A 26,630-nucleotide genomic window follows, 5' to 3' on the forward strand; every position below is an offset into this window, starting at 1 on the left:
TTTGTCTTTTTGCAGTTGAGTTTTTGCAGTATCATGTAGATTTCAGAGATCAGGCGCTGATCAGAAACGTCATAACTAAAAACTTTTTCCCAGTCTGTAGGTACTCTTTTTACTCTTTTGGTGAAGTTTTTGGTTAAGCATAGGTGTTTGATATTTAGGAGCTCCCAGTTATCTAGTTTTTCTTCTATATTTTTTAATACTGTTTTGTATACTGTTTATGCCATGTATTAGGGCTCCTAACGTTGTCCCTATTTTTTCTTCCATGATCTTTATCGTTTTAGTCTTTATGTTTAGGTCTTTGATCCACTTGGAGTTAGTTTTTGTGCATGGAGTGAGGTATAGGTCTTGTTTCATTTTTTTGCAGATGGATATCCAGTTATGCCAGCACCATTTGTCAAAAAGACGGTCTTTTCCCCCATTTAACTGTTTCGGGGCCTTTGTCAAATATCAGCTGCTCATATGTGGATGGAATTATGTCTGGATTCTCAAATCTGTTCAATTGGTCTATGTATCTGTTGTTGTACCAGTACCAGGCTGTTTTGGCTACTGTGGTGGTATAATAGGTTCTAAAATCAGGTAAAGTAAGGCCTCCCACTTTGTTCTTCTTTTTCAGTAATGCCTTATTTATCCGGGGCGTCTTTCCCTTCCATATGAAGTTGGTGATTTGTTTCTCCATCTTATTAAAGAATGTCATTGCGATTTGGATCGGAATTGCATTAAATGTATAGATCGCCTTTGGTAGAATAGACATTTTTATAATGTTAAGTCTTTCTATCCATGAACAAGGTATGTTCTTCCACTTATGTAAGTCTCTTTTGGTTTCTTGCAGAAGTGTACTGTAGGTTTTTTTTTATATAAGTCTTTTACATCTCTGGTAAGATTTATTCCTAAGTATTTTATCTTCTTGGGGGCTACTGTAAATGGCATTGATTTGGTGATTTCCTCTTTGATGTTCTTTTCCTTGGTATAGAGGAATCCAACTGATTTTTGTATGTTTATCTTGTATCCCGATACTCTGCTGAACTCTTGTATTAGTTTCGGTACTTTTCTGGAGGATTCCTTAGGGTTTTCTGTGTATAAGATCATGTCGTCTGCAAATAGAGATACTTTTACTTCTTCCTTGCCAGTCTGGATGCCCTTTATTTCTTTATCTAGCCTAACTGCTCTGTCTAGGACTTCCAGGACAATGCTGAATAAGAGTGGTGATAAAGGGCATCCTTGTCTGGTTCCTGATCTCAGTGGGAATGTTTTCAGGCTCTCTCCATTTAGGGTGATGTTGGCTGTTGGCTTTGTATAAATGCCCTTTATTATGTTGAGAAATTGTCCTATTCCTATTTTGCTGAGAGTTTTTATCATGAATGCATGTTGAACTTTGTCAAATGCCTTTTCTGCATCAATTGATAAAATCATGTGATTCTTGTCTTTTGTTTTATTTATGTGGTGGATTACATGAATTGTTTTTCTAATGTTGAGCCATCCCTGCTTACCTGGTATGAATCCCACTTGGTCATGGTGAATTATTTTTTTTGATATGTTGTTGAATTCTATTGGCTAGAATTTTGTTGAGGATTTCTGCATCTACATTCATGAGGGATATAGGTCTATAATTTTCTTTTCTTGTGGTGTCTTTACCTGGTTTTGGTATCAGGGATATGGTGGCTTCATAGAATGAGTTTGGTAGTATTCCATCCTTTTCTATGCTCCGAAATGTCTTAAATAGTAGTGGTGTTAACTCTTCTCTGAAAGTTTGGTAGAACTCTGCAGTGAAGCCATCCGGATCAGGGCTTTTTTTATTGTTGGGAGTTTTTTGATTACCTTTTCAATCTCTTCTTTTTTATGGGTGTATTTAGTTGTTCACCTCTGTTTGTGCTAGTTTAAGTAGGTATTGTGTTTCTAGGAATTCATCCATTTCTTCTAGGTTTTCAAATTCGTTTGAGTATAGTTTTTCATAGTAATCTGATATGATTCTTTTAATTTCAGTTGGGCCTGTTGTAATATCGCCCATCTCATTTCTTATTTGGGTTATTTGCTTTCTCTCCTGTTTTTCTTTTGTCAGTTTGGCCAGTGGCTTATCAATTTTGTTGATTTTTTCAAAAAAAACAGCTTTTGGTCTTGTTAATTTTTTCTATTGTTTTTCTGTTTTCTATTTCATTGTGTTCAGCTCTAATTTTTATTATTTGTTTTCTTCTGGTGCTTGAGGGTTTCTTTTGTTGCTCTCTTTCTATTTCTTCAAGTTGTAGGGATAATTCTTTGATTTGGGCCCTTTCCTCTTTTTGTATGTGTGCATTTATTGATACAAATTGGCCTCCGAGCACCGCTTTTGCTGTGTCCCAAAGGTTCTGATAGGAAGCATTTTCATTCTCATTGGATTCTCTGAATTTCTTTATTCCATCCTTAATGTCTTCTATAATCCAGTCTTTTTTGAGCAGGGTATTGTTCAGTTTCCAAGTGTTTGATTTCTTTTCCCTGATTTTCCTGTTATTGATTTCCACTTTTATGGCCTTATGGTCAGAGGAGATGCTTTGTAATATTTCAATGTTTTGGATTCTGCTAAGGCTTGCTTTATGACCTAATATGTGGTTTATTCTAGAGAATGTTCCATGTGCACTAGAAAAGAAAGTATACTTGGTTGCTGTTGGGTGGAGTGTTCTGTATATGCCTATGAGGCCAAGTTGGTTGATTGTGGCATTTAGATCTTCTGTGTCTTTATTGAGCTTCTTTCTGGATGTCCTGTGCTTTGCCAAAAGTGGTGTGTTGAGTCTCCTACTATTATTGTGGAGCTGTCTATCTCACTTTTCAATGATGATAGAGTTTGTTTTATGTATCTTGCAGGCCTGTCATTGGGTGCATAAATATTTAATATGGTTATATCTTCTTGGAGTATTGACCCTTTAATCATTATATACTGTCTTTTTTATCCTTTCTGATAGATTGAACTTGAAAGTCTATTTTATCAGAAATTAATATTGCCACTCCTGCTCTTTTTTGATTATTGTTTGCTTGATACACTTTTTTCTATCCTTTGAGTTTTAGTTTGTTTGCGTGTCTAAGTATAAGGTGTGTCTCTTGTAGGCAGCATATAGACAGATCTTGTTTTTTAATGCATGCTGCTATTCTCTGTCTCTTTATTGGTGCCTTTAACCCATTTACATTCATCGTAATTATGGATAGGTATGAATTTAGTGCTATTATTTTGATGTCTTTTTTTGTGTGTTATTGACAGTTTCTTTTTCTCACTTAATTTTATGTGCTGAGTAGATTATCTTTATATTGTCCTTTCCTCATATTCGTTGTTGTTGAATTTGTTTCTGCTGAGTCTGTATTTTTCCCTTGTATTTTATTTTGATGAGTAGGATAGTTTGTGTCCTTTGTGGTTACCTTATTATTTACCCCTATTTTTCTAAATTTAAAACTAACTTTTCTTTGTATCGCCGTATCTTCCTCTCCATATGGAAGGTGTATGATTACATTTTTTAGTCCCTCTTTATTATTTTTATGTTGTCTTCTTTCGTATAATAACATCCCCATTAGCCTGTGTTGGGCTTTTTTTTTTTAATCTTGCTTTGTTTTTTGGGGTTTCCCTGTCTGGATTGACTTCTGGTTGCTCTTCCCAGTGTTCTAGTCTTGGGTTGATACCTGATATTATTGATTTTCTAACCAAAGAACTCCCTTTAGTATTTCTTGTAGATTTGGTTTGGTTTTTACGAATTCCCTCAACTTGTGTTTATCTGGAAATGTCTTAATTTCACCTTCATATTTAAGAGACAGTTTTGCTGGATATATGATTCTTGGCAGGCAATTTTTTTCCTTCGATTTTTTAAATATGTCATCCCATTGCCTTCTTGCCTGGGTGGTTTCTGGCGAGTAGTCCAAGTTTATTCTTATTGGCTCTCCTTTGTAGGTGACTTTTTGTTTGTCCCTCGCTGCTCTTATAATTGTCTCTTTATCTTTGGTTTTGGAAAGCTTGACTATAATATGTCTTGATGACTTTCTTTTCAGATGTACCTTATGTGGAGTTCGAAGAGCATCTTGGAGAGATATGTTCTCATCTTTTACAATATAAGGGAAGTTTTCTGCCAACAAATCTTCATAAATTTTCTCTGTATTTTCTCTTATCCCTCCCTGTTCTGGTACTCCAATCACTTGTAGGTTATTTCTCTCAATACAGTTCCATGTGATTCTTAGCTTTTCTTCGTTTTTTTAAATTCTTAAATCTGATTGTTCTTCAAATATATTAGTGCCAAGTGATTTATCTTTGAGTTCAGAAATTCTAGCTCCTACTTGCTCAATTCTGCTACTCCGACTTTGTATTGAGTTATCTAATTCTGTAATTTTATTGTTAATCTTCTGAATTTCTGATTGCTGTCTGTCTATGGATTTTTCCACCTTATTGAACTTTTCTTTATGTTCCTTAGTAATCTTTCAAGTTTCTTCAATTGCTTTATCTGTGTGTTCCTTGGCTTGTTCTGGGTATTGCCTCATTTCCTTCCTGATGTCTTGAAGGGCTCTGTATATTAAACTTCTGTATTCTGCCTCTGGTAATTCCAGAAATGCACTTTCATCTAGAAGATCCCTGGATTCTTTGTTTTGAGAGTCTGTTGAGGTGATCATGGTCTGTTTCTTTATGTGACTTGATATTGACTGTTGTCCCTGAGCCATCTATAAGTTATTGTTTTAGTTTATGCTTGCTGACTGTATCATAGCTGTTTGCTTTGTTTTGTTTTGGTGTACCCCTATGGGTTGTTTGAGTGAGCTAGCTTGATTATTTTTGCCTTTGGAGCTCTGATGTCCTGTCCCCAGCTGGCTAGAGCTGTTATCGTGTATATCTGTCTAGGAGTCCATTCTGTTTTCTTGTATGTGTGTGGTACAGGCTCTGTCCTACAGTCTTAGAGGGGCGGGGTGATTGGCGTATATACTGGTATCTGATTGCAGCAGGGGGTGACGCTCTGAACAAGGCAGGGAGCTGAGAACTGACCCCAAGTGTCTCTGAGGAAAATGCATCTCTGTTCCCTAGAGAGTGCTGGTGGGCGGGTTCTGCAGAGGGATCATGGGCACCCAACGTTTTTGGTTGTAAGGACTGGGAGGTACCAGTTATCTTTGGACCCCTTTCACGGGTGGCTGGGTGACCTGAGTGGCACTACCAGTCCTTAGATCCCTGATTTGGGTAGGTGAGGACCTTGTTTAATAGGCAAAGCTATGTCAAATGCTAAACACCCACCTCTCCACTGCACAGCTGAAATGGTTGGAGTTTACCAACAAGGGCCTCTTCTCTCGAAATAGGCCCACACAGGTCCATACAGAAGGGAAAGGTGCTCAAGGTCCATGGATGGTTTATGCCTGGACAGGAGCCGCTTCTCTCCTGAGCTGCCCCGGTTAATGGAGCTAGCAAATTATCTTTTCCTCCCAGTTGCAAATTTTTTCCTCCCCCAAGGCCACGAGAATGGCTCTAGGTGCTCACCAGGGTCTATCTCAGGCCCAGGGATTCAGCTGCTGAAGGCAGCTTAGGGTTGGGGGGGCTGTGGTAAAATATATGCAAGTACTTAGCTTTTGCCGAGAGCACCATTCTCCTCAGGTTCCAGAGGTGTGAGTACACTGTGTGGCTGGCTGCTTCCCCCTGAGGAAACTGAGGCCCAACGCTAGGACCAGCCTGCCACCGTGCATCTGGTAACTGCTCTCTGCTTCTGAATAGTCTCTTCTTTCCCCTGCCCCTCATCATTTTCTAAGTTTGCCTTTTATGCTCAGGGCTCCCAGCTTGTCACAAATATCGTTTCACTTGTTTTTTCGGGTCTTTGTTGTAAAGAGGGCTCAATGGAAACATCTGTCTATTCTACCATCTTGGCTCCGCCCACTACACAAATCTTCATAGCAGCATTATTCAAAAAGGGCTAACAGCCTAAATGTTAATAAACTTATGAGTGGATAAACAAAATGTGGTATACCCATATGTCTTGGTTTGAATTTTATCTCTCCCAAAATGTGTGTATCAGTTTGGCTGGGCCATGATTCCCAGTATTGTATGATTTTCCTGTATGTTGTAAATCCTGCCTCTGCGATGTTAATGAGGGAGGATGGGCGGTAGATGTCTTAGTGAGGCAGGACTCAGTCTACAAGATTGGTTTGTATCTTGAGGGAATCTCTTTTTTTTTTTTTTTTTTGCATAAGTGATTTTTTTTTTATTTGCTTTTTTTTTTTTATAATAACTTTTATTAAGCTTCAAGTGAACGTTTACAAATCCAATCAGTCTGTCACATATAAGTTTACATACATCACACTCCCTACTCCTACTTACTCTCCCCGTCTTGAGTCAGCCCTTTCAGTCTCTCCTTTCTTGACAATTTTGCCGGCTTCCCTCTCTCTCTATCCTCCCATCCCCCCTCCAGACAAGAGTTGCCAACACAATCTCAAGTGTCCACCTGATATAATTAGCTCACTCTTCATCAGCATCTCTCTCCCACCCGCTGACCAGTCCCTTTCATTTCTGATGAGTTGTCTTCGGGGGTGGTTCCTGTCCTGTGTCAACTGAAGGTCTGGGGAGCATGGCCGCCGGGATTCCTCCAGTCTCAGTCAGACCATTAAGTTTGGTCTTCTTATGAGAATTTGGGGTCTGCATCCCACTGATCTCCTGCTCCCTCAGGGGTCCTCTGCTGAGCTCCCTGTCAGGGCAGTCATCAATTGTGGCCGGGCACCAACTAGTTCTTCTGGTCTCAGGATGATGTAGGTCTCTGGTTCATGCGGCCCTTTCTGTCTCTTGGGCTCTTAGTTGTCATGTGGGCTTGGTGTTCTTCATTTTCCTTTGCTCCAGGTGGGTTGAGACCAATTGCTGCATCTTAGATGGCTGCTTGTTAGCATTTAAGACCCCAGACGCCACATTTCAAAGTGGGATGCAGAATGATTTCATAATAGAATTATTTTGCCAATTGACTTAGAAGTCCCCACAAACCATGCTCCCCAGACCCCCGCGCTTGCTCCGCTGACCTTTGAAGCATTCATTTTATCCCGGAAACTTCTTTGCTTTTGGTCCAGTCCAATTGAGCTGACCTTCCATGTATTGAGTGTTGTCTTTCCCTTCACCTAAAGCAGTTCTTATCTACTGATTAATCAATAAAAAAAACCCTCTCCCACCCTCCCTCCCTCCCCCCCTCGTAACCACAAAAGTATGTGTTCTTCTCAGGTTTACTGTTTCTCAAGATCTTATAATAGTGGTCTTATACAATATTTGTCCTTTTGCCTCTGACTAATTTCGCTCAGCATAATGCCTTCCAGGTTCCTCCATGTTATGAAATGTTTCAGAGATTCGTCACTGTTCTTTATCGATGCGTAGTATTCCATTGTGTGAATATACCACAATTTATTTAACCATTCATCCGTTGATGGACACCTTGGTTGCTTCCACCTTTTTGCTATTGTAAACAGAGCTGCAATAAACATGGGTGTGCATATATCTGTTTGTATGAAGGCTCTTGTATCTCTAGGGTATATTCCTAGGAGTGGGATTTCTGGGTTGTATGGTAGTTCTATTTCTAACTGTTTAAGATAACGCCAGATAGATTTCCAAAGTGGTTGTACCATTTTACAATCCCACCAGCAGTGTATGAGAGTTCCAATCTCTCCGCAGCCTCTCCAACATTTATTATTTTGTGTTTTTTGGATTAATGCCAGCCTTGCTGGTGTGAGATGGAATCTCATCGTAGTTTTAATTTGCATTTCTCTAATGGCTAATGATCGAGAGCATTTTCTCATGTATCTGTTGGCTGCCTGAATATCTTCTTTAGAGAAATGTGTGTTCATATCCTTTGCCCACTTCTTGATTGGGTTGTTTGTCTTTTTGTGGTTGAGTTTTAACAGAATCATGTAGATTTTAGAGATCAGGCGCTGGTCGGAGATGTCATAGCTGAAAATTCTTTCCCAATCTGTAGGTGGTCTTTTTACTCTTTTGGTGAAGTCTTTAGATGAGCATAGGTGTTTGATTTTTAGGAGCTCCCAGTTATCGGGTTTCTCTTCATCATTTTTGGTAATGTTTTGTATTCTGTTTATACCTTGTATTAGGGCTCCTAGGGTTGTCCCAATTTTTTCTTCCATGATCTTTATCGTTTTAGTCTTTATGTTTAGGTCTTTGATCCACTTGGAGTTAGTTTTTGTGCATGGTGTGAGGTATGGGTCCTGTTTCATTTTTTTGCAAATGGATATCCAGTTATGCCAGCACCATTTGTTAAAAAGGCTGTCTTTTCCCCAGTTAATTGACACTGGTCCTTTGTCAAATATCAGCTGCTCATACGTGGATGGATCTATGTCTGGGTTCTCAATTCTGTTCCATTGGTCTATGTGTCTGTTGTTGTACCAATACCAGGATGTTTTGACTACTGTGGCTGTATAATAGGTTCTGAAGTCAGGTAAGGTGAGGCCTCCCACTTTCTTCTTCTTTTTCAGTAGTGCTTTGCTTATCCGGGGCTTCTTTCCCTTCCATATGAAATTGGTGATTTGTTTCTCTATCCCCTTAAAATATGACATTGGAATTTGGATCGGAAGTGCGTTAAATGTATAGATGGCTTTTGGTAGAATAGACATTTTTACTATGTTAAGTCTTCCTATCCATGAGCAAGGTATGTTTTTCCACTTAAGTATGTCCTTTTGAATTTCTTGTAGTAGAGCTTTGTAGTTTTCTTTGTATAGGTCTTTTACATCCTTGGTAAGATTTATTCCTAAGTATCTTATCTTCTTGGGGGCTACTGTGAATGGTATTGATTTGGTTATTTCCTCTTCGGTGTTCTTTTTGTTGATGTAGAGGAATCCAAGTGATTTTTGTATGTTTATTTTATAACCTGAGACTCTGCCAAACTCTTCTATTAGTTTCAGTAGTTTTCTGGAGGATTCCTTAGGATTTTCTGTGTATATAATCATGTCATCTGCAAATAGTGATAACTTTACTTCTTCCTTGCCAATCCGGATACCTTTTATTTCTTTGTCTAGCCTGATTGCCCTGGCTAAGACTTCCAACACGATGTTGAATAAGAGTGGTGATAAAGGGCATCCTTGTCTGGTTCCCGTTCTCAAGGGAAATGCTTTCAGGTTCTCTCCATTTAGAGTGATATTGGCTGTTGGCTTTGCATAGATGCCCTTTATTATGTTGAGGAATTTTCCTTCAATTCCTATTTTGGTAAGAGTTTTTATCATGAATGGGTGTTGGACTTTGTCAAATGCCTTTTCTGCATCAATTGATAAGATCATGTGGTTTTTGTCTTTTGTTTTATTTATGTGATGGATTACATTAATGGTTTTTCTGATATTAAACCAGCCTTGCATACCTGGTATAAATCCCACTTGATCAGGGTGAATTATTTTTTTGATGTGTCGTTGGATTCTATTGGCTAGAATTTTGTTGAGGATTTTTGCATCAATGTTCATGAGGGATATAGGTCTATAATTTTCTTTTTTTGTAATGTCTTTACCTGGTTTTGGTATCAGGGAGATGGTGGCTTCATAGAATGAGTTGGGTAGTATTCCGTCATTTTCTATGCTTTGGAATACCTTTAGTAGTAGTGGTGTTAACTCTTCTCTGAAAATTTGGTAGAACTCTGCAGTGAAGCCGTCCGGGCCAGGACTTTTTTTTGTTGGGAGTTTTTTGATTACCGTTTCAATCTCTTTTTTTGTTATGGGTCTATTTAGTTGTTCTACTTCTGAATGTGTTAGTTTAGGTAGGTAGTGTTTTTCCAGGAATTCATCCATTTCTTCTAGGTTTTCAAATTTGTTAGAGTACAGTTTTTCATAATAATCTGAAATGATTCTTTTAATTTCATTTGGTTCTGTTGTGATGTGGTCCTTCTCATTTCTTATTCGGGTTATTTGTTTCCTTTCCTGTTTTTCTTTAGTCAGTCTAGCCAATGGTTTATCAATTTTGTTAATTTTTTCAAAGAACCAGCTTTTGGCTTTGTTAATTCTTTCGATTGTTTTTCTGTTCTCTAATTCATTTAGTTCAGCTCTAATTTTTATTATTTGTTTTCTTCTGGAGCCTGATGGATTCTTTTGTTGCTCACTTTCTATTTGTTCAAGTTGTAGGGACAGTTCTCTGATTTTGGCTCTTTCTTCTTTTTGTATGTGTGCATTTATTGATATAAATTGGCCTCTGAGCACTGCTTTTGCTGTGTCCCAGAGGTTTTGATAGGAAGTATTTTCATTTTCGTTGCTTTCTATGAATTTCCTTATTCCCTCCTTGATGTCTTCTATAACCCAGTCTTTTTTCAGGAGGGTATTGTTCATTTTCCAAGTATTTGATTTCTTTTCCCTAGTTTTTCTGTTATTGATCTCTAGTTTTATTGCTTTGTGGTCTGAGAAGATGCTTTGTAATATTTCGATGTTTTGGACTCTGCAAAGGTTTGTTTTATGACCTAATATGTGGTCTATTCTAGAGAATGTCCCATGTGCGCTGGAAAAAAAAGTATATTTTGCAGCAGTTGGGTGGAGAGTTCTGTATAAGTCAATGAGGTCAAGTTGGTTGATTGTTGTAATTAGATCTTCCGTGTCTCTGTTTAGCTTCTTACTGGATGTCCTGTCCTTCTCCGAAAGTGGTGTGTTGAAGTCTCCTACTATAATTGTGGAGGTATCTATCTCGCTTTTCAGTTCTGTTAAAATTTGATTTATGTATCTTGCAGCCCTGTCATTGGGTGCGTAAATATTTAATATGGTTATGTCTTCCTGATCAATTGTCCCTTTTATCATTATATAGTGTCCTTCTTTATCCTTTGTGGTGGATTTAAGTCTAAAGTCTATTTTGTCAGAAATTAATATTGCTACTCCTCTTCTTTTTTGCTTATTGTTTGCTTGATATACTTTTTTCCATCCTTTGAGTTTTAGTTTGTTTGTGTCTCTAAGTCTAAGGTGTGTCTCTTGTAGGCAGCATATAGATGGATCGTGTTTCTTTATCCAGTCTGTGACTCTCTGTCTCTTTATTGGTGCATTTAGTCCATTTACATTCAGGGTAATTATAGATAAATAAGTTTTTAGTGCTGTCATTTTGATGCCTTTTTATGTGTGTTGTTGACAATTTCATTTTTCCACACACTTTTTTGTGCTGAGGCGTTTTTCTTAGTAAATTGTGAGATCCTCATTTTCATAGTGTTTGACTTTATGTTAGTTGAGTCGTTACGTTTTTCTTGGTTTTTGTCTTGAGTTATAGAGTTGTTATGCCTTTTTGTGGTTACCTCATTATATACCCCTATTTTTCTAAGTAAAAACCTAACTTGTATTGTTCTATATCGCCTTGTATCACTCTCCATATGGCAGTTCAATGCCTCCTGTATTTAGTCCCTCTTTTTGATTATTGTGATCTTTTACCTATTGACTTCCATAATTCCCTGTTATGTGTATTTTTTTTTTAATTCATCTTAATTTGTTTGTTTTTGTGATTTCCCTATTTGAGTTGATATCAGGACGTTCTGTTTTGTGACCTTGTGTTGTGCTGATATCTGATATTATTGGTTCTCTGACCAAACAATATCCTTTAGTATTTCTTGTAGATTTGGTTTGGTTTTTGCAAATTCTCTAAACTTGTGTTTGTCTGTAAATATCTTAATTTCGCCTTCATATTTCAGAGAGAGTTTTGCTGGATATATGATCCTTGGTTGGCAGTTTTTCTCCTTCAGTGTTCTGTATATGTCGTCCCATTCCCTTCTTGCCTGCATGGTTTCTGCTGAGTAGTCAGAACATATTCTTATTGATTCTCCCTTGAAGGAAACCTTTCTTTTCTCCCTGGCTGCTTTTAAAATTTTCTGTTTATCTTTGGTTTTGGTGAGTTTGATGATAATATGTCTTGGTGTTTTTCTTTTTGGATCAATCTTAAATGGGGTTCGATGAGCATCTTGGATAGATATCCTTTCGTCTTTCATGATGTCAGGGAAGTTTTCTGTCAGAAGTTCTTCAACTATTTTCTCTGTGTTTTCTGTCCCCCCTCCCTGTTCTGGGACTCCAATCACCCGCAGGTTATCCTTCTTGATAGAGTCCCACATAATTCTTAGGGTTTCTTCATTTTTTTTAATTCTTTTATCTGATTTTTTTTCAGCTATGTTGGTGTTGATTCCCTGGTCCTCCAGATGTCCCAGTCTGCATTCTAATTGCTCGAGTCTGCTCCTCTGACTTCCTAGTGTGTTGTCTAATTCTGTTATTTTATTGTTAATCTTTTGGATTTCTACATGTTGTCTCTCTATGGATTCTTGCAACTTATTAATTTTTCCAGTATGTTCTTGAATAATCTTTTTGAGTTCTTCAACAGTTTTATCAGTGTGTTCCTTGGCTTTTTCTGCAGATATCCTAATTTCATTTGTGATATCATTAAGCATTCTGTAAATTAGTTTTTTATATTCTGTATCTGATAATTCCAGGATTGTATCTTCATTTTGGAAAGATTTTGATTCTTTTGTTTGGGGGGTTGGAGAAGCTGTCACGGTCTGCTTCTTTAAGTGGTTTGATATGGATTGTTGTCTCCGAGCCATCACTGGGAAACTAGTTTTTCCAGAAAATCCGCTAAAAAAAAACTGCAGTCAGATCCCTATCAGAGTTCTCCCTCTGGCTCAGGCTATTCAGATGTTAATGAAGCCGCCTGGGGAGGGTGTGGGAGGGAACAGAGAGATAGGAGAGTAGCACCTCAGAATATAGCCAGAGTTGCTTGTCTTGCTTGGAATGACTGTTATATCTGAGATTCCCGCGGGCGCGTCGCCTATGTGTGCTGGCTGTGTGGAGATTGCCCCCAGGGGGTCTGGCCCGCTGGAGTCACGGTCAGATCCTCCGCTTCCAGCCCCACGCCCAGCGTCAAGGCTCCCCTACTGGGACGGTGCACTCTCAACTCCAAAATCAGTCGCTGCCTCCCGGGGACTTCTCGTCCCTCCAGCCGCGTGGCCGTGCCGCCCCCGTGAACCAGGTGGGCCCCCTCCCGGGGTTAGTTCAGATGGGTGGAGTAGCTCCCCGTGCTTGTGCCGCGACCAAGTGTCCCGGCTGGAACGCTGTTCTCCCCACTCCAATACCAGTCGCTGCCTCCCGGGGACTTCTCCTACCGGCTGCGTCCCACGCCGCCCGCGCGACCCGGCTGGTCCCCTTCCCGGGGTTAGTTCAGGGGGTGGAGCAACTCTCCGTGTTTATGGCGTACCTGCGTGCAGTCCAAATCCCTGCGGGACGGTTCCCCGGCTCGGATGCTGCTCTTTCTGCTCCAAGATCAGTCACTGCCTCCCGGGGACTTCTCCTACCGGCTGCGTCCCACGCCGCCCGTGGAACCGGCTGGTCCCCCTCCCGGGGTTAGTTCAGGGGGGTGGAGCAGGTCTCTGTGCTTGTGCCGTACCTGACTGGTACGCTGGCTCCAGGCTCTGGAAACTATCGCTGCTTCCCCGTATTAGTTCGTTCTCCGTCTCTAAATCCGTGTTTGTTGTTCAGGGTTCGTAGATTGTTATGTATGTGATCGATTCACTTGTTTTTCCGTGTCTTTGTTGTAAGAGGGATCCGAGGTAACGTCTGCCTAGTCCGCCATCTTGGCTCCGCCCCCTTGAGGGAATCTCTTGAGATATAAAAGAAAGAAGCTAGCAAAGAGACAGGGAGACCTCATACCATCAAGAAAGCAGTGCCAGGAGCAGAGCGTGTCTTTGGACCTGAGGTTCCTGTGCTGAGGTGTTCCCAGACCAAGGGAAGATTGAGGCATAACAAGGACCTTCCTCCAGAGACCACAGAGAGAGAAAGCCTTCCCCTGGAGCTGATAACCTGAATTTGGACTTGTGCCTACTCGACTGTGAGGCAATAAGCTTCTTTTTGTTAAAGCCATTCACTTGTGGTATTTCTGTTATAGTAGCACTAGATGACTAAGACTGAATTTGGTACTGAGAGAGTTGGGTGCTGCTCTAACAGACACCTATAGTGAGGAAGTGGTTTTGAAACTGTGAATGGCTAGAGAACCACCAGCAGCAGATAACCTGCCGTGGCAGAGAAGCGGCAGCAGCAAAGAGCCAACAGCAGCAGAACCAGGAGGCCAGCGAGAGAGCTGAGTGCCTGTGTGCAAGAGACTTCCTGTTGGAGTGGGGTGCCTCCAGGCATTTATTGGACCTACAGAGCTTTGGAACACTTGCCCCAGCAGGGGAGATGCAGGCATGAGCCCCAAGAACCAAGAGGCCAAGTAACCAGGAAACAAGAGCTGAAGAGACACGGAACACAAGACGCTGAGCTGCCTCAGTCTCAAGAAGTATGGCCATGACCTCAGGGGCTTCAAAGGGTGGAGCCATGGCCTCTAGTGTTTCTAAGGGTGGAGTTGCTACTCAGATGGATGAGGAGGAGAATGGTGCACCTAAAGCCAAGGGAGCAGAGTTGCTGTCCCAGTGGGCCTGGAAGTCCAAGCTGAAGCCCAGGGCGGAGAGGCCTCCACTCAGAATCTGGACAGTGTGGCCAATACCTAGAGCCTGGAGGGCAGGGCTATTGTGCATATGGTCTCAGAGAACAGAAGATTATTTTCAAACCTTTGAGGACTAATGCTATGTGTTCTGCTGACTTGCTTGGTGCATGTTATCCCTTTTTTTCCTTCAATTTTTCCTATTTGTGATGGAAATGTCTAGCTTGTGCCTGTTCTGCCATCGTACCATCGGAATTCTAGATTTCACAGATGAAGACAATTTTTAGATTTTGGACTTGGAGTGAAGACTTCTCTATGATATGATGGGGTGAATATGTTTTGCACATTGTAAGGATCTGATTTTTGGGGGGCCAAAGGGTGGAATGTCATGGATTGAATTATGTCCCCCCAAAAATGTGTGTATCAATTTGGCTGGGCCATGATTCCCAGTATTGTGTGGTTTTCCTGTATGTTGTAAATCCTGCCTCTATGATGTTAATGAGGGAGGATGGGTGACAGTTGTGTTAGTGAGGCAGGACTCAACCTACAAGACTGGATTGTGTCTCAAGGCAATCCCTTGAGGTATAAAAGAAGGAAGCTAGCAGTTTCCTATTGAATCTTTTGAGTTGCTGTTGTCAATTTGATCACATACAGATACTTCTTAAAAGAGCACAATGTTCAAAGCATACATTCTTTAGTAGTTAAGCTAAACTATTATTTGGTTTTAAGAAGAATTCAGGGGATATTTTTGACTTAAGGCCTAAAGATTATCTCAGGGCAATAGTTTCAGGAGTTCATCCAGGCTCCATGGCTCCAGAAAATCTGAATTCCATGAGAATTTGAAATTCTGTTCTGTATTTTCACCTTTTGATTTTCATCTTTGATCAAAATGTTCAGTAGCCAGGAAATATCCAGTTCTTCTGGTCTCATGGCAAAGAGGGCAGTTGTTCGTGGAGGCAATTAGCCACACATTCTATATCCTTCCCCTATTCCTAACTCACCTTCTTTCTCTGTTATTCCAGGTGAATAGAGACCAATTGTTGTACCCTGGACTGCTGCTTGCAAGCTTTTAAGACCCCAGGCACTATGCTTCAAACTAGGAGGTAGAACATAAGCACTAAACATATTAGGCCAATTAGCTGGGGTGTCTCATGAAACCATGACCCTAAACCCCAAACGAAGAAACCAAATTCCATAAGGTTATTGGTTGGACATAAGCAGCCTCAGCAGCTTCTCTTTTGTTGTTGCTATAAATATATCTATCACACAACTTTTTCCAGTTGAACTTTATACAGGTGTAAATGAAAGAATTTTATGGTATATGAAATATATTTCGATAATGCTGTTTAAAAAAGCCCTCAGCACTAGCCGTTTGGTTTTAGAAAATAACTGTCCAAATGCAAATTTAATAATATTACATAGGAAAAAAAACCTATACTAATGTAACTATTAGACAAAAAATTCAATTATCTAAAAGTTCTCCAGTTAAATAGATCTTAAATCCAGATATGTCTTCCAAAAAATCATATTTGTACCTAACAGTTAAAAATTCCAAATGCATAATGCTTTATTTTCGTTAAGAACATAATATAAATGTCTTATAACCCTTGAAAGCTATTGTCAAATATATCTATGATTAATCTGTGGAATTGCAAAATTCACTTTCTAGTGATTTCATAATGCAGACATACTGAGGTAGCTGGAAAAAGCTAACCTCTATATACTTACACAATAATTGCATCAGAGAGTTTAGAGTAGTTCTTTTGAAGTCTCAGTCTAAGAGTAATTAAAAAGGCTGTAACAAGAAAGAACTCTTCATAAAACAGTGTTTAGAACTGGTCTAATGAGTTCTAGCTGGATTAGAATTACCTGTGGCACTTAGAGATTCCCATCCCCTATTTATTGAGTCAGTTAGAAGAGGTGAATCCCAGAAACCCAGGGAAGGGAGTTACTCTTCTGGTAGTTACCACTTAGGAGCCCCTGGGTGTAGCAAATAGTTAACACACTCAGCTGCTAACAGAAAGGTTGGAGGTTAGAGTCCACCCAGAGGTACCTTGGAAGAAAGGCATGGTGATCCGCTTCCGAAAAATCAGCCATTGAAAACTCTATGGAACACAGTTCTGCTCTGACACACATGGGGTCACCATGAGTCAGAGTCAGCAACTGGTGGTGGTGGTGTGGAGTTACCACTTATCTCACTAAAATGAGGGCAATAAAATAATAGAGGTGCTACCCTTTGATAGATCATCCTTGATATTCTCAATTTCCTACAGATTTTCATACAAAAAATAAGAAGTGATCATTCTTGAGGTAAGAAGTATTAAAATTTTTTGAAAGTTACGAATATGGGATTAATATGTCAAGCATTTTTTATGTTCTGATGAGATAACTTTTAAATTACACTCTTTTGAAGTCTTTAAAATGTGGTCTTTGGTCTCCAGTCAAGAGAAGAATGGAATTAGGAGTCAGGTTTAATTAAATTTAATTAAATACAAATGTCACATACTTCCATTTTCCCAAAAATGGTAATTTCATCTTAATTAAGAAAATGGAAACTATTGTCTTCATCCTGTTATATATATACTTAGGCAAGATTAGGCAAATAGCAAAGATTTCAAAGTCTTACCACCAAATGTAAAGCATTTTTAAAATGCTTAATTCCAACTACATTCTCCATTTAGCTGTTCAATATGAGCTGCCAAAGTTAAGTCTAATTAGTCCTTCAAGTCTAAATAACTTAGGTTCCTTGGGATCTACGACATAATTAACTTTATAGTTTTCCCTTGACAGCTGTCTGGGATACAGGTGCTCTTCCTTTTGGTGTCTTCGGTTAGCTTGGGCAACCCTGGTGTCAGAACCACGGAAGTCCAACATCGTCGTCACCAACTCTGGAAGATCAAAATTGTGTTTCCACCTCCAGTCCTTCCAAGCAAGTTGCTGTCATCAAACTTCACTGGCCAGCTTTTGGCTAGGAAAAGATATGGAAAAATAGCTTAAGTTAGAGGGGTCCCTCAGTGGTGCAAACAGTTAAGTGCTCAACCACTAGCCTAAAGGTTGGCAGTTCGAACCCACCCACAGGTGTTTCAGAAGGCAGGCGTGGCAATTTGCTTCTGAAAGATTACAGCCTTGAAAATCCTACAGAGCAGCTCTATTCTGCACACATGGGGTCATCAACAATTGGAATAGACTCAAAGGCAATTAACAATAACAACAACAAGCTTAAATTATCTGGGCTCTAGATTTATAAAAAGGTCTAGAACATTTTATGTAAAGGCTTATCATACAAAGTACCAAAAAGGTAATTCCCTCTTTGAGTAAACTGGAGCCACTGTTAGATAATGATCTTCTTAGATTAAAAAAAGTATCACACAACTACTGCCAGATACTGTGAATTTTCACATATTATTAAAATCTCACATAATCTTGTAAGGTAGGGCTCTTATTTTATAGATTAGGAAATACACTCAGAAAGGTGCTTAAGTTCATAAAGTGACAGAATCTCAGTATTTGAACACCCAGAAATGTTTTCATATTACCCCAATTGCTTCCATTTCTGCTCCTTCTGTGTTTAAGCTGTAAAGAGGGTGAAAGGCCAACAAACCGTTTATTTAGAATGAGACCATCTCACCCACTTCAGACATAGTTGTGCAAAATCTGAGCATCCACTGGCTTTGGTTCATTTCAGGGAGGGGTGGGTCTCTTGTTCACCCACACTTTCCATGGCCCCTAACACATTCTGGACAAGGAGCTGTGTCCTACTTATCCTGTCACCATTTATACCCCCAAGGAACTCACACTGAAGGCCAAAGCTTAATCTGGGTTTTTACGCAGTTGCAATGATGTACCAACCTATGGCCTGTCGAACAGAATCCACGTGGTATGGGATCTGGAATTCTGGTACATGCTTGAGAACCTCTTGGGCCAGCTCCCTGGGGGTGAAGCTTATGGCACTGATGTTATAGGTTCTCATGGAGAGAGACTCTGCAGGGGCCTCCATGACTTCGAGGGTGGCCCTGAGGCAGTCGTCAATATACTTCATTGGGAGCCTCGTATTGGATTTCAGGTTGCACTCAAATTTGCCATTCTTTGTAGCATCATGGAAAATCTGCACTGCATAGTCTGAAAGAAAACCCTGTCTGTGGATTTTTTACAGCAGAATAATGAACAAAACCTTTGGATTAGCATCCTCTTGGATTTCTTGAAAGGGTTTCAGGGATCCCTAGACCACACTTTGAGGAGTACTTTATTTAAGGTATAAACTTTTAAAAAGTAATCAAAACCAAAGCTTCCTTTAAAATCCCTCAGATTTGGTTAAGTATTTTTTATATTGTATCTCAGGGCCCCTGATACAGGATTTACTGAATATACTGTATGTTGAATAAAAAATTTTTAAAAAAGCTTATTTTCCTTTTAAGCTCACAGTATAGAGACAATTTTAATAGCACGTCTTTGTAATAAGAAACAAAGGCTGTACTCAAAGAAAAGGCTGCTTCTTGTTTGATGTCTTCATACATTGTGGGTAATAAATTTGTTCTCAAATATTATATTTGTGATTTCAACATTGTGGTTAGGTAATCTCAAGCTGGATTTGCAAACTCAGACGTCTGTTGCCCGTAGCAAATTTAAGTCAATGAGCATCTCAGATGCATGCCCTGGAGAGGATTCAAAAGCTGTGGCCAAGACATGGCTAAAAGAGAGCAGATTCATTCACCATGAAGAAGACTTCCTAACAATGAAAAAGCCTATTTTATTATATACAGGATAAAAAAAAAAAAAAGAACATTTACCAGTTGTTCCTCTTCCAGGTTAGGAGTCGGGTGAAATGATTCCAGGATATCTCAGGCATCTAAAATCTAACCCATATCGATAAAAGTAGTACTACGAAAAAGATAAACCTTATTTTAAAAATAATTTTTTAATCAGAGCAACGCAAAGAAACAGCCTTTTTCTGAAATATCATTCCCTGCAATTATATTAAAATACTCCTAAAGAAAATGAAGACTTTAAAATTTCTAAGAGTCACTAATTTTAATAAACAGTTCTTAGGTTTTTCTCTTCGGTGATACATTTTTTCCATCAACATTGTAAATAATAAATCAGCCTACAATAGTGGTTTCCAACCTTTCTTTGGAAGAGATGCACTACTCATTGTACTAAATAATTCTCCATGAGCATGTTACTGCAATGCAGCTTTAGAAAGAGTAGAGGGGACGACAGTGGAAGAAGAGAGAGCAACATCTACGAAACATCATTTGAAGGTCAGACGGCAACTAAAGATTGCAATAGAGTTGTAAGGACAAAAGTATTATAAAATAAAATAAAACCAAAAAGGTCTTTGAAGTTTTATATAATAAAATAAAATAACCGTTAAAAAACCCAGACCCATTACTGTCGAGTTGATTCTGCCTTATGGTGACCCCATGTGTCACAGAGTAGGACTGCTTCATAGGGTTTTCTTGGCTGTAATCTTTATGGAAGCAGGTCGCCAGGTCCTTCTTCTTCAGCACCACTGGGTGAGTTCAAACTGCTAACCTTTAGGTTAGTAGTCAAACACAAACAGTTTGCACTATCCAGGGACCTTAACCATCAATAACTACCAACAGTTTGAGCTTGAGAGCCTGAAAGGATGGTGCAGTACAAAGAAGACTGACAGCAAGCGAAGGAGGGGGTGCCATTCCATGGGCGTCTGATTTTAGGAAGTGTTATGAATATTACTATCTGATTGTGAGAAGGCAGCCCCACCACAGCTGAGAGCTGAGGAGTTCTTCTGGAGCTACAGGCACCTGACCCTTCGCAAACACAATGAGTTGAAGGAGTATCTCTGTGGGCTAGGGTTGGGGGAGGGGGAAGTACCCTCAAGGATGAGTCAGCAGGTATTTGAGACAACAAGAATGCAAAAGAGACACTGAATCATTTTGCCCAATGTTCATTCAACCAGTCTTGCCAACAAGCAATGCTTACTTCTCCCATGAGCTCCGCGTGGGCCTTGGACACACCATAGATGGTCCTGGGTCTCTGAATACAGAGATCAGGGGTTGGGTTCTGGGGAGAAGTGGGTCCAAAGGCTCCAATCATGCTAGGCACAAACAATCGCAAATTGTGTTCTGCTGCAACATCCAGAACATTATGCAGTCCTGAAGTGAACAGACATTATCATAACCTGAAAAATCTTTTCTTACCAAAGAACTGGACAAGTTGGCCAAGATCATATTGGGCAATATCCAGACACTTACCAGTTATATTCACAGCTCTCGCCAAAGATACATTTGCTTCTCCGGAGGCACTGAGTAGAGCTCTATAATGAAACATCCAGGTGATACAGTTGTTTACCGCTATCTCTCGAAGATTCCTGTCATGCAAAATACTAGAATAAATGAATGGCCCTATGAGGAGCACAATATTGAACCACAGAAATGAAAAAGTTTGGTATTTAAAAGCTAAATGAACCTTTCCCCTCTTTGACTTGTAAATTCCACTAATACCAATTTGGTAACCAAAACCACTTGGACACTTGGCAGCAATTTCTTTATATAAGAATAATACCCACAGCCACCATATAGTTAGTAATGTTGTTGTTGTTGGGTGCTTGAAGTCAATTCTGACTCATAGCAACTCCACGTGACAGAGTAGAACTACTGCATAGGGTTTTCTTGGCCGTAATCTTTATAGAAGGAGATCACGAGGTCTTTCTCCTGCAGAGCCACTGCGTGGGTTTGAACCACCAAGTTTTCAGTGAGCAGCCAAGCACCCAACAACTGTGCCACTAGGTCTCCTTATAGTTAATAATAGCTAACACTTGTATAGTACTTAAGCATGCCAGGTACCCTTCTAAGGCTTTATGTGTATTTAACTCTCAAACAGCCTTTAAGGTTGATCCATTTTACAGTTGAGGAAACTGAGGCACAGGGCTATTAAGTAATTTGCCAAGATCAAACAGGCAGCAAGTGGAAGAACTGAGATCACAGCCCAGGCAGCCACAGCCAGGGCCCCAAAGTCAGTACTATTAATGCTGACATTAAAAACCCCACGCAGCGCAGTTATGAATCAACTCAATGATAACTGGTATATATACAGAGGTATTTAACTCTACTAAAAAGTTGCATATTTTAAAAGGAATAGAGAAACGAAGTTTAAAACACACACACACACACACACACCTTGATACAAAAGAACTATAAAACATACCCAGTTACATTAGATGTGAGCTGATTTTGTTAATACCAGTTTTCCCCATAGTAAGTAGAATAGACTTATAATGAACCAGACAGGACTAGGAGACATTATAAAAATATTTCTAAGGCTATAGAAAACTTGACTATATGAGTTTGATTTTTTTGTGTGTTTAATAGCAATTCTACATTGAAATTGTTGTTGTTAGGTGCTGTTGAGTTGATTTCGACTCATTGTGACCCCATGTGACAGAGAACTGCCCCATAGGGTTTTCTTGGCTGTTATCTTTATGGAAGCAGATCGCCAGGTCTTTCTGCCACGGAGCTGCTAGGTGAGTTTGAACAGCCAAATGCTCAACTTTTGCACCACTAGAGCTCTCTCTACCTTGAATATCTCCAAATGTTTAAAGTTTCTTTTCCTCATTACAGAAGACCTTGATTTTTATTTCCTCTCTGAGCCAATAAGTTGGCTAAAAACTCAAAAGGATGAGAATCAAATTTTTGGATATTATTCTAAAACTTGACTTCAAGTTCAAAACAATGCTCTTGTCCTTGTGTCATTTGAATATATAGCCGATTCTGTAGAGATTTTACAGAACTGAAAAGGGCAAAAATAAGTGACACAGCTGTATGTCAATAATTTCTCTTTCTTTAATTCACAAACCTGGTCATAAGCTGTTGCACATACTGATTCCATGAACAGCCTAAGTGCATTTTGAAAATTAAAAATAAAAGCGATGTATATTGATCTCCTACCACTATGAAAGATGTGGCTGGGGGGTTTCATTATGTCAGACAAGATCACATTGTCCTTTCCAAATCGTTTCCTAAAAGCAAAATCAAAACGCACCAGTTGGCAACATCTAGGATATAACTGGCCCTAGGAAAACCATCATTTAAATAGGAATTATTAATTTCCTGTTAGTCTTCAGGAAATCCTGGTGGCATAGTGGTTAAGTGCTATGGCTGCTAACCAAAGGGTCGGCAGTTCAAATCCGCCAGGCGCTCCTTGGAAACTCTATGGGGCAGTTCTACTCTGTCCTATAGGGTCGCTAGGAGTCGGAATCGACTCGACGGCACTGGGTTTTTATTAGTCTTCAAATCCCTCCTTTTCATACCTCTCCTCTCACCTTCCCTATCTTCCCCAGTACACACACCTTTAGTTCTTGCCACCTTCAAGCCTTTCATTCTCTACCCATGGCCTTGTCTTCTCTTTCTATTCCCACTCCGTTTGTCATGTCTATATTTGTCACCAATTTCGTCCCATTACTTCTAGAGTTTTTACCTCTCCTTCCTCATTTTTCTCTTTCCTTCTTTTCTTATCCTTTTACTCTTTCATCAAACTGTCTCCAAATCTCACACTGTTCCTTTCCAATTCCTACACACACTTCCCTCTACGGCCAAACAAAACCTAGATGATTCCTTTCTACACACGCTTCACTTTGCCTAAGTTAGAAAAGAGAAAGAGCAAAGGAGTAGGGTGGGCAACATTAAATCACGGGCCTGTGGCGTGACTTTAACATTAGAAGGCAAAAATGAAATGTATTTTTAAAAGCCATTTCGATACGACATCTTAAAAATGGTAAGGGACAAGGAGAGGGAGAAGATATGGTTAAAAGAGGCCAAAGACAAGCTGCATATACTTAAGAAGTGGGATTTTAAATTTCCAAGTTTAGAGCTCTTACCTCAAAAAGTTAGCAAGCCCCACTCCAAGCTGACCAAGACCCTCTAAGTGAAGAAGAAAAAAGTGAAACTTCAATCCAAATCTTAACCAATTTTAATTATTCCCAGAATGTAATAACTGAACTAGGCTATTTTTCATTCTTAGCTAGTCAGGTAAAATTGTAGGTTGACCTGATATAATTACTGCTTTCTTTTACTCTATGGGGCAGTTCTAGTCTGGCGTATAGGGTCACTATGAGTCGGAATCGACTCGATGGCACTGGGCTTTCTGGGTTCTTTTACACTGCTAAGCAACACATCACAGCATTTAGAACATGAAATTACCTCCCTCAAGCTAGTATAGAGATCAATACAGAATTCAGAGGCAAGGCTCTCTCCAGCATGGAGGGGCTGAGAGAAGAGGGGAGGCAAGGACACTGGAAGAGAAAAATCACAGAAAGGCAGACAACCTCCTGGCTCTTTGGGTCAGGAATTCACGTACAGCCTTCATAATTTGAAGCACTGTCTGCCAACACTTGTCTACTACAGATACCAAAACATTGAAAGCCAATAAATGGATTGACACTATTAATGGATTGAACTGTGTCCTCCAAAAAAATGTTAATGTACTACCCAAACCCAAAAAAAAAAAAAAAAACCCCAGTGCCGTCAAGTCGATTCCGACTCATAGTCTACTCTGTCCTATAGGGTCGCTATGAGTCAGATGAGTTAATGTACTAACCCTATATAAATATGACCTTGTTTAGAAACAGGGGTTTTTTTGGTTATATTAAAGAGGCCATGCCAGAGTACAGTGGCCTTAAACCTAATCACTTCTGAGTGGTATCCAACAAAAAGGAAAACAGTTGCAGAGAGATACACACACAGGGGAAGAGAATATTTGAGGAACAGTCTATAAGCCAAGGAACACCAACGGTTGCCAGCAGTTGCTGGAAACTGAAAGAGACAAAGAAGGACCTTCCCCTAGAGTCATGCCTTGAATTCAGACTTCTAGCCTCTTGAACTATGAAGAAATAAATTTCTGTTCTTTAAAGCCACCCACTTGTGGTGTTTTTGTTAAGGTAGTAAACCAAAAAAAGAACCAAACCCATTGCCATCGAGTTGATCCCAATTCATAGCAACCCTATAAGGACAAAGTAGAACTGCCCCACAGGGTTTTCAAGGCTGTAATCTTTACAGAAGCAGACTGCCACATCTTTTTCCTTCAGAGCTGCTGGTGAGCTCAAAACACTGACCTTTCAATTGGCAGCCAAGCACTTAACCACTGCACTACCAGGGCTCCTTCATTAAGGCAGTACCTGGTAACTAAGATGGATACTAATCTTTGGTGGGATTAACCAGAACCCTAGCCTCCATTAGAACTGGACTGGGACATGAAAGGAGAGAAAGGGAAGGACAAATCAGTAAGTCATTTGAAAAAAGGCAGGTAACTGAACAGACAAGGAATCACTAAGAAAATTAAAAAAAAAATTTTTACAGCTCTCTAATTTGGAGGCTGAACAATGCCACTGACAGAAATGGGAGAGCTGGGAAGCCAGCAGCACGTTCGGAGAGAGTACAACAGTCAGTTTCAATTAGGAGCAACTGCTTGAAGAAGGAAGATACAGAAAGTTGGGATTACCTGTAGGTATTTGCTAACACAGGACTAAAACAAAAACTGGCAAAAACTAGTATTAGATTCTGGAAGATGGTTCATTAGTGGCGGTTGAGAGAGAATAAAACACACGTACACACAGACAACAACCTGAGTGAATTAGAGGGAAAAATGACTAATCTTGAAAGCCATTTACAATGAAAGAGAAGGAGGCAGTGAAACACAAACTATGAAGAAAGTAAGAAGGATAATGATGTGTAACAAGGGAAGAAAATCTGGCAAGAAGGAAATAACATGTGTGAACCAACTCAGGGGCCAACCTGGGTATACTGGAGTAATTACCAAGTGCCAGAGTGAAACCTGGAGGCAGGAGGTTACAGAACCAGGAGTTATGTGTAAGCAAGGTGAGGAGTATTGAGGAGTGAGTCTGTAATGATGAGACAGGTGGTGGGGAGTCCCTTGGGGCAGGGAGAAACTCATCTCAGATCTCCAATACACAAGCCTACAGTAAATGTTCACAATGAATGACACTGAGTTTAGGTTGAGGCATTTGGCCAAGAAAAGATCTGCCTGACTCTAGAATCCACATTCTAGTCCCTCCACACTACCTATCCATGAACAGTCACTCCCCAGGTCTATCCTATTGCGGAAGGGGAGCCTAGTTCCAAAGCAACTTTTTGATTATCAGGTTTCCAGGTCCTTCAGACAATAAAAAATTATGGCAGGGAAACAAAGTGCTGGTAATAGTAATAAGAATTTTGGATTTGTAATGTTTTGGAAAAAAAACAGTGGACAAGTTGTTGGTTTCTGATTAGCAAACGTTATTTGCTCTAATTTTTAAAGTTTTATATTATTAAGTACCTCATTCTGTGATCTTTTTCATAGTTGTAAATAAATACACAATCTGGATATAATCTAGTGAAGCCTATTTTTCCTGAAGTATATATAACAGTGACAAGCATTATAAGGAGGTTCTGATGGCACATTAGACATTACAAAAAGAATGCATAGTCACACATAACCAGCACAGAAAATAAGACTTATGCCACAAATGTGGGAAAAGAAAAACCCACCTGTAATTAAGGCACGCGGATGGTCTGTCTCAGAGAAAGAGATACAGTGGAAGTTGGCATCTGATGGGATTTGCCAAGGGAAGAAGCCCAGAAACCTGATGGGCACCATACATGTCTGGCAGCCATATGCTGGGTTTGGCAGCATCCAGCCGACAACGTGACTCAGAGTCCTAATAATTGTCATTTTCTTTCAAATACTCTGTAATAATAATAATAAAAAAGGAACAGAATGGAGTTTAAGTCAATGGGAATGAAACAACTCAAATAGAAATAATGAGGATGTTGACACAATGTGAAGAATATAACCAATATCACTGATTATTACGCCTAGAAACTATTGAATGGGAAAGAGTTTTGTTGTTTATATTCTCACCAAAAATAAAATAAAACATTATTTTTTTTTTAATTAAATTAAAAAAAAGGAGCAGAGTTACATAACTGTTTATTCTTCCAGTCCCTCAAAAACCAAACTTTTCCATTGAAATTAATACTATACTAAGATTGTTAGTTAATGAGCAAAGTCATGTTTTTGGATCCATGAACCAAAGTAAAAGAGACTGCTGAGTATGTCAACAGAAAGCTAGTCAAGTGCCTACCATGAGCTGGGCACTGTGATAGAGGGATAAGCTGTTGCTCACATAAAGTCCAGGCAAACAAAGGCCAAACAGAAATTTAGAATTGAAATCAAATAGTGCTGACACACCACTTGACATTTAACTTAATAACAAAAGTTACTCTATATAGACAGCCATAAACAC

General features: G+C 39.6%; 1 protein-coding gene across 1 annotated transcript; it reads right to left on the reverse strand.

Annotated features, from left to right (window-relative positions):
* Positions 1-18,214: 18,214 nt before the first annotated feature.
* LOC100654032 (inactive L-threonine 3-dehydrogenase, mitochondrial-like) lies at positions 18,215-26,017 on the reverse strand. Its single transcript, XM_010592538.3, has 6 exons — positions 25,873-26,017; positions 23,208-23,250; positions 22,279-22,349; positions 20,587-20,736; positions 20,315-20,487; positions 18,215-18,472 (listed from the first exon to the last, which is right to left on the reverse strand). The coding sequence occupies exons 1-6, from the start codon at positions 26,015-26,017 to the stop codon at positions 18,413-18,415; spliced, it is 642 nt and encodes a 213-aa protein (XP_010590840.2). The 3' UTR covers positions 18,215-18,412.
* Between the last annotated feature and the right edge of the window lie 613 nt (positions 26,018-26,630).

The sequence above is a fragment of the Loxodonta africana genome, chromosome 19 (genome assembly GCF_030014295.1).
Source record: "Loxodonta africana isolate mLoxAfr1 chromosome 19, mLoxAfr1.hap2, whole genome shotgun sequence".
Classification (NCBI taxonomy): domain Eukaryota; kingdom Metazoa; phylum Chordata; class Mammalia; order Proboscidea; family Elephantidae; genus Loxodonta; species Loxodonta africana.